Below are 21352 nucleotides of genomic sequence, written 5' to 3'. Positions count from 1 at the left end.
CTGTACCTTTTTAATGATACAGCGTTTATGTTGGAAAGATGAAAAGTTCTGATATAGTTATCAGTGATGGGTACACAGCATTTTGAATGTCATTAATGCCACTAAATGTTACACTTATGGTTAAAATTATAAATGTTATGTAATATATATTTTACCACTATTTTAAAATGCAGCAGAAAAATAAACAGTATTGACAGCACATTAAAATTAGTGTGAGGGGGTATGGGAAGGACTGCTATGAATACAGAAGAAAACAATGTATTTATGTTTTTATAAAGATAGGTAATATATCCAGAAGAATACACAAAAAATCTGTAACAGTGGTTGCCTCTAGGGAAAGAACTTTGTGGCCAGAGAAGTTCTCACTGAATACACTTGACTGTACCTTTTGAAATTTACATTTGTGCCTCAATACCTATTATAAAATGAGGAGGGAAAAAAAACCATTAGACTGAGTCTTAAGAGCAATCTAGGTTTAATTCTCTCACTTTACAGAGAAGGGACTGAAGCAGGAAACACATTATGCTCTTGCCTAAACTCAAAAACTCAATCAGGGAAGAGCTCTAAGGCAGAAACAGATAAAGAGTATATTCTGTAAGAAAGAAAAGGTAACCAACCACAAAAGAGAAAAAACAATTTTAAGGAGTTTTAGAGTATACTCTATGACAAAGCAAATACTCGGGATTCACCATGACAGTTATAATAAGCAATGCCATATGTACTTACAAGTACCACTTCAGGTCCAACACAAAATTAGATAAAACAGTAGGAGAAGAACATGGAAGAAAGAACAATGAAACTGGTAAACATAGAAAGGAGTGGTAACACCTTACCAAGCAGCTGATGTGTTCTTGGAAACATTAATGCTTCTTGGATACTCAAACCCCTACATTTCCTGAAAAGTAACAAATGTCTCACCCAATGACTCTGTCCTCGCAGTTTATCATTTGATTCTCCTACTATTTCTTCCCATACAGCAGCTGTTCGGTCAAAAGAACAGGAAGCTAAAACCTGTCCAAATTCAGGATGGGCCCATGTCACACGCCACACAGATCCACTATGTGTCTGAGGAATTAAAAACAAACAAAAAAAACCCCAAAAACTGAGTTTACTCATATCTCACACATATAAGGATTTCCTTAAGAAAATGGAATACACATATTTTTACTTTAGTAAAGGAGAAAGCTGTTCAAAATAACATTTCAATAAAAAGGTAAATGCTAAAACTTTTTAACTTCCAATGCTAATATTAGAGACCTGCTTCATACTTCAGCCTAAACAAGTTTTTAAAAAGAGATTCTACCAGTTGGCTAATTTCTCAAACTGTATCTATAAGGGAATATCCACATAATAAATAATATTAATCAAAACTATTTGCTCCAAAAGCCTTACAGTACAGTCATACCTCAGTACTCAATGGCTTTCAGAACTCAGAACTGTTCAAACCCTGTACTCATCACATTTTGATGAGGAAAAAATGTTTCAGCACTCAGCACTTGTTCAGGACTCATAGCACTTGCTAGAACTTATATGCATCCTGACACCACCCCACAAGAGAAAATGTTTCATCACTTGTCACTTGCTCATACCGAGGTAGCACTGTGTACAGAAACTGTAGCAACAAAATGCTTAAATGATTCTAACTGATGTCTGTTTGGACAATGGACTATTCTAGGAAAAGAGCCAACAGATAAGCAAATATAGAGAAGTCCAAATCCTTGTATTCTGAAAAATAAGTTAAAGCTTAGCGGTAGTACCTTTATGTACAAAAAAATGTCAAATTACTATTCAACTCTTCACATTGACAAAAAAAAAGGATGGAAATCGCCTTAAAGACTTTCACATCAACAGAATTCCATTTGTGCTTTCCAGTAAAAATACTATATGACAACTATCAATCCACCAATTATATTTACAAAATTTGTTTCATGCTTCTACATGTCTAACACTTTTATAGTCAACAATCTCGTAACTTTCATAATCTGTTAACTTCTACATGATAAAAATATCATCGAAAGGTAAACTTTAAACTCTTATTTTTTTAATTTTTTATTTATTGAGTTTTAAAAAGGAAAGGGGAAGAGTGGGGGCAGAGAGAAAGAGAGAGATTTGTTGCTCCACTTATTTATGCATTCAGTGGTTGCTTCTTGTATGTGCCCTGACCAGGTGTAAACCACAACTCTGATGTACTGTAACAACACCCCAACCAATTAAGCACCTGGCCAGGTTTTATTCTTAGTTTTGTCCAGCCTTTCTCTTGTTTGACCTTTAATTCTTATTTATACAGGTTATTAAGTAAAAAGATACAACAGGGCAGTGAAATTTTGTTCAATATCAGATTCCCAGTAAAGCCCAATCTAACTAAAGAATAAGAACTGCACAACGATTATCATCACAGTAAAGAGAAACAACGTAAATATGCATTTGTTAAGCAAAACAGGGTATATTTATGTTTTTAAAGAGGCTTTGAACATACCTCAAAGTACGATACTTAGGTTGTGAAATGGAAAAGCAAAAAAACAGGGGTTTTCTTTTGAAATTACAAAAAGCTGTGGAACTAGATAGAAGTGATAGCTGTACAACATGATCAGTGGAGTAAATACCACTGAACTATTTAATAATTAATTTTATTTTGTGTGAATTATACCTCAACTTAAGAGCACAAAAGATTTGGATAGACAATTCACCAAAAGGTAACTGAATGGGCAAATATGCACAAAAAAAAACATAATCAACATCTTTAGTCATTAAGGACATACAAATCAAAACCCAATGAGATACTACTTCAAAACAAGATGGCTATAATAAAAATAAATAAATAAGAAAAAAGAAAATATCAAGTGTATGGAAGGATACATAAAAGGGAACCATCTTATATTTCTTGGTGGAAATATAAAATAGTAGAGGCACCTCGGAAAAGAGTTTGGCTATCTGACAGTCAAAACATCCACAAGCCAGCCATTTCACTCTTCGGTATCTACCTAAGAGAAATGAAATGTAGGTGCACACAGACTTGTATGGCATGTTAAGAATAGCATTCATTATTCCTAATTGCCAAAAACTAAAAGCAATTCAAATGTCTATATGGTAAATGAATAAATAAACATGGCTTTTCCTATACGATGGAATACTCCTCAGCATTACAAGGAATAAAACTACTTACATGTGTTACAACATGGATGAACCTCAAAAACATGCTAAGGGAAAGTAGCCAGACAAAAAGAACTACTTGTTACAGAATTCCATTTATGTGAAATATCTAAAAAAGGTAAAACTATAGAAAGAAATTAGTTCAGTGGTTGCCTAGGGCTCAGGAGAGAAAAAGGGTAAGACTGAACCCAAATGGGCACAAGGGAAATTTCAGGACTGATGGAAGTGTTCTAAAACTAGACTGTGGTGATACTTACAATACTATAGAAATTTATTAAAACTCACTGAAATGTAAACTTATAATTGATGACTCTCAAGGTATGTAAAATTCTACCTGAGTAAAGTTGTTTTTTAAAAAATTTTTTTAAAAATGTATGAAACATCACTATTATTTAAAATATGTAAATGACAAAAGACATACTAACATGCTAAAAACAACTGTTAGAATGCTACGGAATTACAAATTTTCTTATTCTCAAATTTTCTAATGTGTATTTGTTATTTTTAATAGTGGAAAATGTAAAAGTCCTTTTTAAAAAGTATACAATTCTCCCAAAGCTAAAGAGCAAGTCACTGACACTACCAAATAAATAGCAAACATTTCTATTTCTTTAAACATTTCAATTTTAAAAATTACTGTAAAAATAAATACTAACCTTCCAGCTAGCAGTACAATGCCAATCACCACTTTCACTTTTATCCCAGACCTATAAAAAAATTAAGACAGATATTTTATCCAAAAAAATTCTTCAAAATTAATACGAAAAACATTAAGACTGAATCAGTATTAGAGGAAAGGAGGTGAACATGAATTCACAAAGAAATACAACCAATAAGCAGATATTCATTCAAATATTTATTGAGAACCTTGGATATGTCAGGCACTTGGCGAAGCACTGAGGGGTCAAGGAATCTGAGCTCTACCGGGCAAGAGAGACAATTATAATTATAGTTAAGTCTTGTTATTCGAGGCAGTTATGTTCTCTGTGTTGCCAAGAACACTGATTTAGCAAATACTGAACCACCGCTCCTAAGGGAAATACAAGATGAGATTTCATAGGAGCCTCTGGTCACAACTTACCAGTTAACCAATCAATATATAAACTTGTTTTTATGTGTGCATATGCTTAAAGACAACTTATTTAGTATATATTATTAATTAACATTGAACTCAAAGCCAACAGCACTATAACTCATGTCTGAATGAAGCTTCCTTAGCACACATATTTTTTCTGTAGAGTACATCACAGCCTTTGTGCACTTGGGAACACTAGGCAATACTTCAGCACTATGTTTGGGCACTATTCTAGACAGTGAAATCACCAACAAAAAGAACATATATGTCAGACTGGCCAGTGGATCAGTTGGCTGTAGCATCATCCCATGCTTAAGGTTGATTCTAGTCAGAGCACATAACCTAGGCTGCTGGTTTGATTTCAGGTAGGAGTACATATGGGAGGCAACAAATCCATGTTATTCTCTCACATCAATGTTTTTCTCTCTTTTCCCTCACCCCTCCCCCCTCTTTCTAAACATATCAACAAGTAAGGACTAATAAAAAAAAGAAAATGTGAAAAATGTGGCAATAGAGAATGAGGACACATCTACAACATGACAAACAAAATAAAAAGGAACCCTACTGGACCTCAAATGAGAACATGTACTCAGGCAACTCCAATTTTTTTTCCCCTCTGTTCATGTCAGCAAAATAACAGTATTGATCTTAGGGTTAAAGTAAATCTTGAAGAGTAAACAAATTCACAAATACAAAGTCTACAAATAATCACTATCAGCTGTACATGTAACAAACCAAAGCAAAATATTGAAACTTCTATCAACAACAAAAAAAATAGATTATAATAACAAGATGACATTTTAACCTGTTAAAAAATGTAACAAACAGTATGGTGGTACCTTAAAACAAACAAAAATAGAAAATGCAGCCCTGGCTGGTGTAGCTCAGTGGATTGAGCACGGGCCTGCGAACCAAAAAATCATGGTTCAATTCCCAGTTGGGGCACATGCCTGGGTTGCAGGCCAGTTCCCAGTGGTGGACACACAAGAAGCAACCATACATTAATATTTCTCTCCCTCTCTCCTTCCCTTCCCTTCTAAAGATAAATAAATAAATATCTAAAAAATAAGTAAAAAATATTATTAAAAAAAGAGAAAATGCAGGGTCTCACAGTGACATCAGCATCATAATAGAATTAAGAAGACCTCTTAGTCTTTCTCCTTCAAGTTCCAAGTTGGACAATCATAATTCAACAAAGGAGTCCCTGTTCAGTGCACAAACATATCTGAGGGACCCACGCATTGAGACATATACAGGTGGGCATAACATAGTAGGAAGGGGAGGAAGGGTACATCAGCCCTCACTCGGCAGTCCAGAGAGAAAGCCAGAGGCACAGAAGCATTCTGGCCTGACTGGCCAGTACACATTGTAGCTGAGCAAATGTGAGAGAGGCCAGAAACAGAGTAAAGATGTAGCAGCTGCAAACTGACAGCCACCATTATCCAGAAAAAAACAAAGAGGCATGAATCTCTCCCAGCTCCAGCTGACAGGGCAGCAGCATAAGTTTCAGAATACAGCCTCATTCATAGAGGCCTGAAGAAGGCCAAAGGGCAGAAACAACATTCCAGCCTAAGTACCTGGTACACAACGCAGCTAAATGTAGTTGGGGGGGGAAAAAAAACAGCCACATGCTCTCCCCTCCAGGAACATACCCACACCTCTCCTTTCCTCCTCTTCTTCCCTCACAGGTTGCATCTTTCCTAAACTCTAAGAACTTCACAGGATATACAACCATGGAAGCCATGGGGAGCAACAGCTCTTCCTGGGCTAACCCCCAGAACCTGTCTCGAAGACACCCTTTTATCTGACTTGAGCCAAAGCAGCCCTGCCTAGGCTCTTTCCTGTTGCCTCTTCTATCTTAAGCCCTTCCTTGTTTCATTGTCTCCAGCTTTAATAAATGTACTCTCAAAAGGGAGGGAGGGAGGGAGCCACAAAATGACAGACTCATCTCTTCCTGCCTACTTCTCCCCTACCCCCTGAGGGAGAACCCAGCAAAGGCAGCTGGGGCACCTTAGAAAGTACAGTGTGGATAGCAGCCTCTGGTTGTAGGGAAGCAGCCCTGAGAAATCACAGGCCAGGAACCCCATCACCTATCACATGTCACCACAAAAACAGTGCCCTGAGACAGAGATGACCCAATCACAGAGGGGACACTCACCTCCTCAGGGAATGTAAGGCATTTTCCACAGCCATTGCAACACACCCCACTGACATCCAGAAAGTCCTAGTAGTTCAGGTAAGGGGGGGGGGGGGCACGCAACAAAAGCTTATACTACAGCACCACCTACTGGAAAACAAAGACCTCTACTTATCACTTCTAAAATGCTAAAGCTAAACAATATTAAAAATATATATTTTTTAATTCCTCAAATACCCAGGCAGAATAATCCATCAAATACCACAAATAACCAAGGTAAAAAGGTAGCTGAGAAAGAAATTGACAGTCTCCAAAAAACAAGCTTAAAGATATGGAGGACTGTGATTTAAATGACAGCAAATTCAAGATTGTAGTTCTGAAAAAACCTCAATGAGATCTATGAAAACTCAGAACAGCAGTTCAAGGAGCTTAGGAATAAAGTCAATGAACAAAAGGAGTACTTTCCCAAAGAGACTGAAACTAACAAAGAACCAAACAAAAATTCTACAGCTGAAGAACTCAATAAATGATATAAAGAATGAATTAAAGAACTTAGGAAATAGAGCAGTGATCTTGAAGATAGAATTCTAGAAATGCCTCAGAAGAGAGAGAAGTGGCAATTTTAAAAAAATGAAAAAACTCTACAACAATTTGTCTCCATTAGAAATAGCAATATAAGAATAGGTATACCAGAAGTAAAAGGGAACAGAGAACCTACTCAAACAAATAATCAATGAGAGCTTCACAAGTCTATGGAAAGAGAAGGACCCTCGATCAAGAAGCTAACAGAACACCTGAATATCTCAATCCAAAAAGGTCTCCAAAAATGTTTTCAGTGTTAAATTTAATGACAATGAAAGACTTCTCAAGGCAGCCAAGGGGAAAAAAAGAATATAACCTATAAAGGAAACACCATTAGACTATCATTTTGAGGTGTTTTTTCCCCCAGCAGAAACCTACAAGCTAGGAGTAAGTGGAAAAAATATTCAAAATATACTGAAAGAAATAACCAGCCAATAATAACACATCCAGCAAAGTTATTCTTTAGACATAAAAGAGAAATAAAGGTTTTTCCAGACAAACGAAAGCTGACAAAATTTACCACCACAAGACCTCCATTATGAGAAATGTTGAAAAGAGCTCTTCTATCTGAAACAATACAAAAACATGAATAAGATGACAGACACACAGTACCAGGAAACTCCAGCTGTATTTCAGAAAAGCGTATTAAACACTTAATTATACAATACAGATTAAAAGGGGTAAAAGCATTTTTAGACTACAGCTTCTGCAATCTGAAAACAAACACACAGCCTAAAAAGGGATACTCAGCAACAAACAGGTATCAGGACAGGACAAAAAAAAGGACCAAATCTGCACAGACAGATGAATGGTAACAAGATGCAATCAGAAGAGAAAGAACTATGGTGTACATGAAAACATTTTTGCATAAACGGAATGAAAACCACAAAACAAAAATCTAGAACAGATACAAAATAGAGACTTATAGGTAGCAAGATGACAGGTAAGGGGAGCAAGGCAGGTAGGGGACAGATTGAGCAAAAAGGAAAAAGGACTCAGACATGGACAACAGCATGGGGATGGCAGAAAGAAGGGTATATACGGGGACTAAAGGGTAACAAAACAAATACAATAAAAACATTTTAAAAATTAAAAATAAAAAGAGGTAATGCCGGGGAAAAATTCATAGAACACCACCAAACTAAAATAGTAGAAAGAAATATAGGGAAAAGAATGGAGATACAGAGCAACCAGGAAAAAAGAAAAAAAGATAAAATGGCTGTATTAAGTCCTTATATATCAATAATCACCCTAAATGTAAATGGACTGAACTGATCAATTAAAAGGCACAGAGTAGCGGATGCATTAAAAAACAAGGCCCAACTATATGGTGCCCACAGAAGACTCATTTCAACTAAAACAATATAAACTCAAAGTGAATGGGTGGAAGATGATATTCCAAGCAAATGGCATCCAGACAAAAGTGGGTGGGGCTGGCTGTGTTTATTCAAACAAAATAATTTCAAGATTTCAAAAAGGTTATATTTTGTAATTTTTAAAAAAGGATAGACACTTCATAATGATAAAGGGGGCATTTCATCGGGAAGGCATAACACTTAATATGTACATACCCAAGTTGGAAGCTACAAAATGTGTAAAAAACTACTAGCATAGTAAGCTACAAAATATGTAAACAATTACTAAGCAAAGATACTGACAAAGATACAATTACGGTAGGGGACCTGAATAATCCATTGACAGTCATGGACAGATCACCCCCCACACACCAAAAAAAGTCAACATAGGCCTTAACTGACACATTAGACCAAATGAACATAATAAACATTTATAGAGCCTTCCATCCTAAATGACAGAATATACATTCCCCTCAAGTGTACATGTAACATTCTCAAGGAGAGATAGTATGTTGGGGCACAAAAGTAATCTCAACAAATTTAAAACACTGAAATCACACCAAACATGTTTTTCTATTACAAAGGTATGATGTTTTTCTATTACAAAGGTATGAAACTAAAAATTGTAAAAAGAGAGCTGGAAAAAACACAAATAAATACATGCAGATAAAACATGTTACTGAACAACTACGGGGTCAAAGAAGAAATAAGAAATCAAAAGATACATAAAGACAAATGAGAATAATAAAACATGTCCAAATGTTAGAGATGCAGTAAAAATGGAAAAAAGATGGAAGTTTACAGCACTACAAGCCTATCTCAACAAGTAAGAAAAATCTCAAACTATTTAGCACTTCACCTTAAAGAACCAGAAAAAGAATAAATATAACCCAAAGTCAGTAGAAGGAAATAAAAATTAAACAAAAAGGCAACAGAAAAATTAATTCATTATTACTCTGAAAAGGTAAATAAAATTGACAGGCCTCTGGCTAGATTAAGGAGAAAGAATCAAAATCAGAACTGCAAGAGAAGTTACAACATACCCATAGAAACACAAGGTTATAAAACACTATGAAGTTATATGCCACCAAATTAGATGACCTAGAAGAAATGGACAAATTCTTAGAAATACATAAGCTTTCTAGACTGAACCATGAAGAACTGGAAAAACTAAATGGTCTGATCAATAGTAAGGAAATTGAAAGAGAACTCAAAACCGCCCCAAAAAAGAGAAATCCAGGACTAGCCCGTGTTTTCACTGATGAATTCTAACAAACATTCAAAGAAGATTTAATACCTATCCTTTTTGAACTCTCCCCCCAAAAAACCAGAAGCACTAATTTTACAAGACCAACATTACCCTGATACCAAAACCAAGAAAGGACAAAGAAAAGGTGATGGGAGAGGAGGGAAAGGAAGTGGAAGGGAGGTGAAGAGGAGAATGGAATTATAGACCAATATATCTGGTAAACATAGATGCAAAAATCCTATACAAAATACTAGCTAATCAAATACAATAATACATTAAAAAGGTAATATATCATGATCAAGTGTGATTCATTCCAAAGATGTAAAAATGGTTTAACATATGCAATTAATTAGTATAATATATCACATTAACAAAAGATAAAAATCATTTGATCATATCAACAGATGCAGAAATAGCATCTGACAAGATACATCTATTTAAATAAAACACTCAAAGGGTAAAGAAAGTACCTCAACATAATAAAAGCCACATATTACAAACCCTCAGCTAGTATCATATTCAATGGTGAAAAGCTAAAAAAATTTCCCATAAGAGCAGGAACAAAACAAGAATGCCCACTCTTGCCACTGTTATTGAGCATAATACTGGAAGTCCTAGCCAGAGCAATCAGGCAAAAGGAAGAAATAAAAGGCATCCAATGTAGGAATCAAGAAGTAAAATCATGTCACTATTTGTAGATGATATGATTGTACACATAGGAAAATCTAAAGACTCCACCCTAAAGACTATTAGATAAAAGACTATTAGAAACAATATATAAAGTTGCAAGATACAAAATCAATGTACAAAACCCACTGCATATCTACGTGCTAATAATGAAATATCAGGTAATGAAATGAAGAAAATACTCCCATTTGCAATAGCAATGAAAAGAATTAAATACCTAGGAATAAATTTACTAAAGAAAATGAAGAACCTATACACTGAAAACTATAGTCATTGCTGAAAGGAATTAATGACACAAAGAAACGGAAAGATATTCCATGTTCACGTATGGGACATATAAGCTCTGTCTGGAAAAAGTCCAGCCACTGTTAATATAACAGAATGGTTTGCATGACATTAACATAACCTAGTGGCCAAGGGCAGTGGACTGGAACGAGCACGTGTGAACAGTGACAACTTCACTGTACTAGTCAGTGGGGGAGGTAGACACCATTGAGTAAGCATGTGTACTGTGTGGACCTCACATTCAAAATGACTGGAGTAAGGAGAGCAATGAATCTGGATCAAATTTTGCATGAAGCTTGAACCTTCCTCCCCAGAAATGTAAGAGATAAAACAGTAAAATACACAGAAAATAACACAGGAAAACTAAACTTATATACCTTGGTCTCAAGGAATTTTTATGAACTTGACCCGCAGGCATGGGAAATAAAAACAAAAATAAATTAATGGGACTGCATCAAATTAAAGAGCATCAGTAAAGAAAAAGAAACCAGACTTCTGGTGAAGATGGAGGCATAGGTGGAAACACTGTGCCTCCTCGCACAACCAAGTTTAAAGACAACAAAGTTTTAGTAACAAAAACGCAGCCAAAACACAGAAAATTGAACTGTACGGAAGTCCGACAACAACGAACCATTCAGCCAGAGCAGTAAGAGGGGCAGAGTCAGCGGTGGAGAAGGGTCAGGCACGAAAGAGCACAAGCAGTGGCTGGTGGATCCCAGGCGTGGGGTGGCAATGGGCAGACCCAGTGAGGGCACAAGGTGGCTGGCTGACCACAGTCCCACATTAGCGTGCAGATAAACCAAGTGAATGAGCGAGCAGTGAGACAGACCACTCAGGCTAGGGCCCCAGTAATGGGAATTAGAGCCTGAAAGCACCAACTGGAAAAATTTCCGGGGTCGAGGTGCCGGGAGAAGCTCCCAGGCTCACAGAGAGTTTGTTGGAAAGACCCACAGGGTCCTGGAGGGTACACAAGCCCACACACCCGGGAACCAGCACCAGAAGAGCCCAATTTGCTTGAGGGAAGCCACAGAGGGGACAGTAATCTGAGAGAGAGCAGAACAAACACTACTGCCCCTCTCTGACCCCACGCTCACACACAGCCTCACAACCCAGCGACCTGAGTTGCCCCACCCTGGTGAACACCTAAGGCTCCGCCCCTCAAACATAACAGGTGCAAACAGACCAAAACATTATGGCTCAAGAACAGCACAATGCCCCAGGGCCAATAAATCTAAGCAACCAAGAGATAGCTAACCTTTCAGATGCACAGTTCAAACAATGGTGATCAAGATGCTCACAGAACTGGCTGAATTTGGTCTCGAATTAGATGAAAGAATGAAGGCCATGCTAAGTGAAATAAAGGAAAATGCACAAGGAACCAATAGTGACAGGAAGCAAACTGGGACTTAAATCAAGAGAGTGGACCAGAAGGAAGAAAAAAAATGACCAAACAGAAAAGGATGAAGAAACAAGAATTCAAAAAAATGAGGAGAGACTCAGGAACCTCCAGGACATCTTTAAAAGTTCCAACATTCAAATTATAGGGGTACCAGAAGGGGAAGAGGAACAGCCATGAGTGGAAAACTTATTTGGACAAATAATAAAAAACTTCCCCAATCTGGCAAAGGAAACAGACTTCCAGGAAATCCAGGAAGCTCAGAGAATCCCAAAGAAGTTGGACCCAAGAAGGAACACACTAAGGCACATCATCATTACATTAGCTAAGACTAAAATGAAGGAAAGAATCCTAGAAGCAGCAAGGCATAAGGGGACAGTCACCTACAAAGGAGTTCTCATCACACCTGAGAAATCTCATCTGATTTCTCAAAAGAGACCTTACAGGCAAGAAGGGGCTGGAAAGAAGTATTCCAAGTCATGAAATCCAAAGACCTACATCCAAGATTGCTCTATCCAGCAAAGCTTTCATTTAGAATGGAAGGACAGATAAAGTGCTTCTCAGATAAGGTCTAGTTCAAGGAGTTCATCATCACCAAGCCCTTATTATATGAAATGTTAAAGGGACTTATCTAAGAAAAAGAAGATAAAAAAGATGAACAGTGAAAGGACAGCAAACTCACAGTCATCAACAACCACACCTAAAACAAAAGCAAACTAATAAAGAGGACAGTTAGATCAGGAGCAGAACCATAGAAATGGAGATCACATGGAGGATTAGCAACAGGGGAGTGGGAGGAGGAGAAAGGGGGAGAAGGTACAGAGAATAAGTAGCATAGATGGTAGGTAAAAAATAGATAGGGGGGAGGGCAAGAATAGTATGGGAAATATAGAATTTAAAGAACTTGTGACACATGGGCATAAACGAAAGGGGGGGTGGTGGGGGAGGGGTGTGGAGGGGAATGAAGGGGGAATAGGACAACTGAGGACAACTGTAATGGCATAATCAGTAAAATATAATTTTTAAAAAAGAAAGAAAAAGAAACCAACAAAACAAAAAGGCAACGAGCTGAACAGGCTAAGATATTTGCAAATGATACCTTCGAAAGGGGCTAACATCCAAAATAAACAAAGATCTCATACAACTCAACAACAACCACCACCACCACAAAACAATCCAATTAAATAAAGAATGGGCACAGACTCTGGGAGGGTAGCTCAGATGGTTAGAGCATTGTCCCAATATGCCAAGGTTGTGAGTCTGATCCCCGGTAGGGTACATACAAAAATCAACCAAAGAATGAATAAACAAATGGAACAACATATCAATGTTTCTCTCTTTCCCTTCCTCTCTCTCTCTAGAATCAATAAATAAACTTTTTTTTTTTAACTGGGCAGAGGACTTGAACACTTCCCCCAAGAAGACATACAGATAGCCAACAGATAAGTGAAAAGATGCTCAACTTCACTAGGTATAAAAGAAATACAAATCAAAATCACAATGAAATACCACCTATTAGAATGGCTACTACCAGTAACACAAGAAGTAAGTGTTGAAAAGGATGTGGAGAAAAGGAAACCCTCATTCACTGCTGGTGGGAATATAATTTGATGCAGATTCTATGGAAAACAGTCTGGCAGTTCCTCAAAAAAAAATTAAGAATGGAGCTACCATATGAGCCAGCAATCCCTCTTCTGAGTATCTACCCCCAAAATTTGAAAACGCTTATTTGTAAAGATATATGTACCTCTACATTCACAACAGCATTACACACAATAGCCAAGGCAGGGAATCAACGTAAAAGTGTCTTTCAACAGATGGCTGGATAAAGATGATGTGGAACATATATACAATGGAATAATAATCAGCCATAAGAAAAGATGAAATACTGACATTTGCAACAACATGGATGGATCTTGAAAGTATCATGCTAAGTGAAATAAGTTAGATAAAAAAGAACAAGAAACATATTTCACTCGGGTGGAATACAAAACAGCAAGTAACAAACAAACAAACTCCTAGACACAGCACAACATTACAGTAGTTACCAGAGAGGAAGGGCAGAGGAGGGAGGATCAAGGGGATCAAATATATGGTAACAGACTTTGGGTGGTGGACACACAATGCAAAATGAAGATGACGTATTATTGAACTGTATATCTAAAACATATAATAATAACCAATGTTACACCAATAAATTTAATATAAAAACAATAAAAGGCAAGGTCTCAAAGAGATATTTGTACACCCGCATTCGTAACAACATTATTCAAGACAGCTAAAACATAGAAGCAACCCAGGTCCATGGACAGGTAAATAAGCAAAATGTGGTAATACAATAGAAATAATGGAATATTCAGCCTTAAAATAAATCCTGACACATACTACAACATTAAAAGACATTACAATGATTGAAATAATCCAATTACAAAAAAGAAAAATGTATGATCCACTTACATGAGGTACTTAAAAGTAGTCAAACCCATAGAGGCACAAAGGTGTTTGCTAGGGACCAGAGAATGGGGAAAATGGGGAGTTACTGTTTAATGGGTACTGAGTTTCAGTTGCAAAATGAAAATGATCTACAGGTAGATGGCTGCAAAAAGATATGACTGTACCTAATACCATTTACCGTACACTTAAAAATGGTTAAGATGATTAATTTTACTTTATGTATTTTTTTACTACATAAAAATATTTAAAGGGGCCCTGGCTGGTGTGGCTCAGTGGTTGAGTACCAGCCTGCAAATCAAAGGGTCCCTGGTTTGAATCTCAGTCTAGAGCACATACCTGGGTTGCAGCCAGGTCCCTGGTAGGGGGCATGTGAGAGGCAATCACACACTGATGTTTCCCCACCTTTCCCTCTCTAAAAAATAAATAAGATCTTTAAATATATATATATTTTTAAGAGGAAAAATGTAATGATAATACCTGACATAGGTGCCAATATCCAATCAATACTCTCAATGGCAGTGTACAAAAGAGCAGCCCTCAAAATGCAATGTGCAGCTACGCAGTGCCACAGGGCAGTGAGGGAAGCAATGGGAGTAGCAGCAAGACCAAATCATGAACATGCACTGCTGCCATAGGCCCATCTCCTGAGGTGCCACGGGGTAGGTGTCACCAAGGCTAGTAGTGGGTAGTCATCATCACTGCTGACATCAAGGTGACTGAGGAAAAAGGCACTTCCTCACCCCCGTCACTGGACATCAACACCCTGTCTCCAACTGCTAGCAAGTGGTTTTTGTTGGAATATATATTGCACATTTATGGCAATTCCGAGCATGAGGGCAGATTTCTGCCAAGCTCAGCAAAGCATTTTTACTGACAAGGAACTTGGGCGTTCTATGTATCATAATTAACAATGTCTTAAAGACTCTGGACACAGAGACAGAACTCAAAAAGAGTTGGGGTTTTTTTGTTTTTCCTTTATTGCAAGCATATTTCTTTTAATGACCCCAATAAAAGTAAGCATCAAATAAACAAAAGTGGAAAGTGACCTACACTTTTAACTTGTCCCACTAATACCTAAATGTAGTAAAGGCTGCTTAAACTTTGTATGTGGCTAGATTCGGGGGGAAGTCTGGAGATACCCATTTTTAGACATTAAGGCCCAAGTTGAACTGAGATTCAAGTGCATTCTAAATACTTCTGCTTATCTTGAAGAGAAGTTTTTAAGAATAAATAAGTTGAATTAGAAAAAACACTGCTAATAGCCATTTTAGTGATCTTTCTAATGTTTTCTGCTGTGAAACACTTCTAGATTTACAGATTTCTTTTTCCATTTTTCCATATTACACTCACACATGCATGCACACTCACACTTTTTACTTGCAATATTGAACCATCCAACCCCTGTGGAGCTCTCCTATGAGAACATGCATTTTCTGATAACAACCCTACCAATGCTATCCTCAACAAGTTCACAATATTAAGTATGAAATAACAACTTGGGTTTGAGTTTGTGATGCTACATATCATAAAGCTCCAGTTGAAAAAAAAGGAATCCAATTCTAGATTGGCCATTTGATGATGGTGCACCACCCCCTAATCAGATAGTGGATGATTGACTAAACCAAATTTTACCAAGAGCCATGTTGTCATGTTGCAATGCATTGCGCTGTGGGATTGGGAAGGGCACCTGTGCTAATTGATTAAGTGTGGAATAAAGTATAAAGATGCAGTTCAGTTTTATAAGACAAAAAGAATGGGAGCGTTCAATTCCAAACACCTGCTTTACTTAAAGAAATACTGACCTAATAAGATGCAGTTAACACTTTAGACACCAATGCGCATTGCTGTGTTCAACAGAAAGAAACATAAACAAAGGCTGGCTTGATTGTGGCATTTACGGGAACTCTTGGCATCTGGAAATATGAATCTGGAACCTGAAGTGTTTCATCAATGTAGTAATGGATTCACTATTCCTCAATCACTCTCCTAATGACTGGAAAAAAGCAAACAAAAAAGAAGTCCCTCTATAACATAAACATAATGTTTAAGAAAAGAGAGAAAAAAAGACAACACTATGATGATGGCCACAGGGAAAGGACAGGAACTGGGAGGATGAGGGCAAGGTGTGTGTGTGTGGCGGGGGGGACAGACATCTGCAATAGAGTTAACAATAAAAATAAAGAAAAAGAGGCCCTAGCTGGTGTAGCTCAGTGGATTGAGCACGGGCCTGTGAACCAGACAATTGTGGTTTGATTCCCAGTCAGGGCACATGCCTGGGTTGCAGACCAGTTCCCTGCAGGCCAGTTCCCAGCAGGGGACACACGAAAGGCAACCATACATTGATGTTTCTCTCCCTCTCTCCTTCCCTTCCCCTCTAAAGATAAATAAATAAAATATTTTTTAAAAAATAAAGAAAGAAAAAGAGACAAAAGGAATTAATTTGGTCAACAATGATTTTGCTTAATATTGGAATTTGAATTTCTGCCATTACTGAATTATTTCAAAATCTCGTTTTGTAATTTTTTCAAAAAAGGTCTCTAAGGACAACCAAGAGACCTGTGCAGAACCATCTGTTTTTGGACACACACTCTTCCATTATGCGTGCCACAGATTTCCCTGTTAATGGAATTTCTTTTTTATTTGGGGTAGGGGATGGGGGCTACAATTTTCCTCTCTTCTCTCCTTTCCCTGTTCCTCTTTTTCTCTGATACAAGTTGTAGATGGAACAGAAGCCCTTCTTGCTATAGATGTGCATGCAGTTTGGCAGCTTTAAACCCACCTGGGTACTTGAAAAAACATAAACAAAAACAGTGGCATAAATATATGGTACAGGTGGTTTTTAGTCTTTGCTGATAATGGAGTGTTCATGTTAATTTCTCTTCTTGAAAACTCTATACAACATTAGGCAAAGTAGCCAAGACTAAACAAACCTTTTGTTTAGGTTTTTGTTTTGGTAAGTTATTCTGAAGTGACATGTTAACAGGAGTACCTTTTTCTCAAAGAATTTAGCCAAGAGTAGAATTTTCTTTTCCAACTAATGAAACCCACTAGCATAGTGGGTATGCCAGAAACTTTTATGTGCTTGTTAAAAAATATTTTCTTTATTTTTATAGAGAGGGGAAGAGAGAAAGAGAGGGAGAGAAACATTAATGTGTGGTTGCCTCTCACATGCCCCTTACTGGGGGAGTAGCCAGCAATCCATGTATGTGCCCTGACTGGGAATTGAACCTGCAACTCTTTGGTTCACAGGCCAGCAATCAATCCACTGAGCCCCACCAGCCAGGGCCAGAAACTTTTGTTTTCTGTAGGGGAGTACTCCAGTTCATCACTGAAGATGTGTCTAGGCAGCATTAGCACATACTCTACACCTTTTAAAATCATGGGTTGTATGTAGCAATACTCTGATTTTCTGTCTAATGATGTAAGGGAATGCTAGTGAGTTTAACATTTTTATTTTAGGACTTATTTGTATCCTGAGTTTTCAGGAACAGTCAAAGTAGCAGCCAAGACACACTATTTCATACCTGAGAAATGCCTGTTATGGGTATTTTCCAAACTACCCCCTATATGTACAGTTCAGTTTATCCACTTATTGCCTTGTAATTTTCTTACTAGGTTCTTTATCAGATAAAACCAACAATGGCCTAGTAAGTGTGTGTCCACAAGCCTAACAGGGTAGGAGAGAGGCATACAACAGCCCAACCAGTGGCAAAAGAACTGCGTTGCTAGTGAAATTGATGTAGCATCACTTTTGCTGATTCTTTTTTGGGTTCAACGTACTGATCAAGAAAAACCATTTTTCTGCTCTTTTACGGGAAGCAGTTATGACCAGGCTATACCAACACAGCAAGTTGAAGGATACAATCAGGTGATCTTGTACTCTTCATTTAATATTATACACTTCAAGGGGTTCCAAGATAGCTACGGAGTAGCTGGAAGCTCTGTCCACTTGCTCCCAGCCCTGGACCAGTTTTACAGCTAAATCACAGAGCAAGCAACTAAAAAATGTAGCTGAGTGTGAGTGACAGTGGGTGTGAGTGCATGTGAGTAGAGATGAGTGTGCAGGTGTGCATGTGAGTGTGCAAATGCCTGCCACCTGTAAGAACACTCTAGGGCAGGTGGCCCAGGCTCTCCTGGCAGAGATGCAGCCACTGTCACCCAGCCCAGCACATTTGGCTGCACTGATTTGGAGGAGGAGCCAATCTGAGGAAATTATAGTATCCTCCTTGGGAAGAAGCCACCGGAGCAACTACACCTCCACCCCAGGAGCCACTGGAACTACAAATGGGAGAGAGTCTCACTGAGGAAGCTGTGATTTGGCCAAAGAGCCAGGAATAAAGGGGTAGAGAGAGGTAGCTGGTCAGCGCTGGCTGCAGAGACCATAGCAGGAACAGAGCAGCGGAAGCCTGAGACTGAGACTCACTGAAGGGAGCGGCATGAGCGTCCCGCCACCATCCATTTATGTGATTTTGCTGCTGGACTCTTCCTTCCCTTCTACTCCATCAGGATGATATGAGACTAGGAAGAAGATAATGCATACAGGATATAATCTACTGATTTGGGGAGAGGCATTGGTGTGAGAGAGAAGCAACAAAAGGTGACTTCCAATATATGCCCCCACTGGGGAACCAACCCACACCTAGAAGCCTTCTCAAGGCAGAGGTGGACGTGGTAGGGGTTAAGCCCTTAGTCAGAAAGAAAAAAGTTTCCACCAACTAATAGAACAGTAAGAATCAGCACCCCAAAACAATAGGAGGGTCCACATAACTCACACACGAGACATTCCTAGATCATCCAGATCAGGAGATCGAGTCTACTCTGTAAACACTTTCTGTTCTGGGGGTAGGTGAAATCTGAAGACAAACCCACCATCTCTTTTTTTTTTTCCTTAAAGGGGCAAAGCACAGGCTTTGTGTTTGCAGCTACCCAACAAGGGGAGGGAGGGTGGTGTGAACTGGAGCCACATGATAAGAATCTGGAGTAGTAGATACTGGGATAGTCTTGGGCAAGTGGCTGTGCAATTTTGAGGGCCCGGATATACTCAAGCTCTACAGCAGCCATCTTTCTTGAGAAGAGCTAGCCCCTCCCAGGGGAAAATCAATTAATTACCTTACCCTGTGAGATACTGCTCCCACCACCCTCTGGAAATCCCCTCACCACAACCTCTGAAACCCTGTTTACTCAACTCAGCAATCTTTTATTCTTTTTTCCCTTTTGCTCTGTCTTGGTGTTCTGTTTTGTTGGTTTTTTTTTTCTTCTCTCCCATCCTGCATCTTAACCCTTGCTAAGGAGACAGTAACATAAACATACTCAGGGATCACCAGAGACTGGCAGTAGATCACAGCCAATCCATACATTATTCTGGGGAACAGACTGGTGCTTCCCCCTCACAGGAGAACCACAGGAACACCCTGCTAGCATCTGGCAGACCCAAAATCTGGGCTCTGGAAGCCTAGTAGGGGCCCCGCCCTGCTGAGTACAGGGAAATAATCCCAGACTCAGACTAGCTCAGGGGAGGGGGAACATACCCACCACCTTCCCTGTAGTCTGAAAGGCACCTGCAACAGGAGATCCCAGCATCACAGCTTCATTGTAGCCAAAAGCTCCCTCAGAAATACTCAGGTCTGAGATTAGTCTAAGATTGACAATAGGCCAGCAAGCAGAAACAGACAGAGGCAGATTCTGTGGTAACCTGGGATATTTGCTGACACACCCATTGTCCCAATGCTGATTAAAAGCCAGCTTTGCAGAGCAGCTTGGCTCACCCTGGGAGCAGACCAGCCCAGAGGAATCAGCCACAAAATATGGATCGCCTATAGCTTCAAAAAGGCAGCCAAGGGCCAGGGGTGGACAGCACCTGACACTGGTTTACACCAGACTCAGACATCAGAGCAGTATCCAAAGGGAGAAAACAGAAGACAAGACCTAAATTATGTTGAGGCAAATCCACTTGGTTCTTTTTTCATTATCTTAGCTATATTTTCCTTTCCATAACCTTTTTACTTATCTTTTTATCTGCTTTTCCTTTTATGGTTGGTGCTCTAATTTCTTTCATATCTTCTATTCTACCTTTACCTTTGATCATTGTTCCCTTCTCTCTCTTTTTACTATTTTTGTTACTTTTTCTATTCTCCTTTTCTCCTTCCTCTACTATCACACTGTGCAAGCCACTATTATTACTCTTTGTTCTCTTGTTGTTGATATTGCTGTGTGGGAGGTCTTGTTTTGGTGTTTTGTGTTGTTACGCTTTTTTCTGCCAGCACCTATTCAACAGTGTAGAACACGTGTTGGTGATAGTGCCTCTTAGGCAGCCAGCCAGCCAGAGAGGAGTTCCCACCAACCAAAGAGCCAATAATGATCAGGACTCAAATACAACTGGAGAGTCCACATAACCCACACAGAGGTCACTCCTAGAGCATCCAGATCAGGAGATGAAGGACCCTGCATCACTGGGTCCCACAGGACTCCGAACAAACTAGGCCACTCCACAAGACAGAAAGTCAAAGCAAATCAATCAAATGCACAGAAGCAAACACAAGAAAACAAAGGGGGAAACAAAGAAACAACCCTCCAAATGAAAGAAGAGATCTCCAGAAAAACTGCTAAGTAAAATCAAGGTAAGCAATTTATCACACACGGAGTTCAAAGTAATGGTTCTAAGGATGTTCAAGGAGAACTTAGTGAGAACTATAAGGAAAATGGAGAGACCCACAACAGCATGGAAAAGGACATAGAAACCTTAAATAAGAACCGGCTAGAAATGAAGAAGCAACTCACTAGAAGGAATTAAAAGCAGACTAGATGAAGCAGATGATCGAATCAACCAGCTGGAAAACAAGGTAGAAAAAAACACCCAGGAAGAGTAACAAAATGAAAAAAAAAAAGAAAAAAGAAAACCCTCAAAAAGAACAAGGAGAGTTTAAGGGAACTTTGGGACAACATGAAACATACAAACATTCACATCACAGGGACACCAGAAAAT

At 38.5% G+C, this 21352-nt stretch overlaps 1 protein-coding gene and 1 pseudogene across 3 annotated transcripts in view; one reads left to right on the top strand and one right to left on the bottom strand.

Annotated features, from left to right (window-relative positions):
* SEH1L (SEH1 like nucleoporin) overlaps positions 1-21352 on the bottom strand; it is a 72667-nt gene that overhangs the window by 32084 nt on the left and 19231 nt on the right. For all 3 annotated transcript variants that reach the window (XM_037127306.2, XM_037127304.2, XM_053668833.1), the window contains exons 2-3: positions 3807-3857; positions 919-1065 (exon numbers count right to left, since the gene is read on the bottom strand). In XM_037127306.2, coding sequence (XP_036983201.2) covers positions 919-1065; positions 3807-3857 — 198 coding nt within the window. The remainder of the gene's footprint in view (positions 1-918; positions 1066-3806; positions 3858-21352) is intronic.
* On the top strand, positions 15723-16239 carry LOC128627983 (protein tyrosine phosphatase type IVA 2-like; annotated as a pseudogene).

This window comes from Artibeus jamaicensis, unplaced genomic scaffold, assembly GCF_021234435.1.
Source record: "Artibeus jamaicensis isolate MK-2021 breed Jamaican fruit bat unplaced genomic scaffold, CSHL_Jam_final contig_511, whole genome shotgun sequence".
In the NCBI taxonomy this organism is placed as follows: Eukaryota; Metazoa; Chordata; class Mammalia; order Chiroptera; family Phyllostomidae; genus Artibeus; species Artibeus jamaicensis.
The sequence above is the reverse complement of the archived record's forward strand: the minus strand, read 5'-3'. Positions and strand labels throughout refer to the sequence as shown.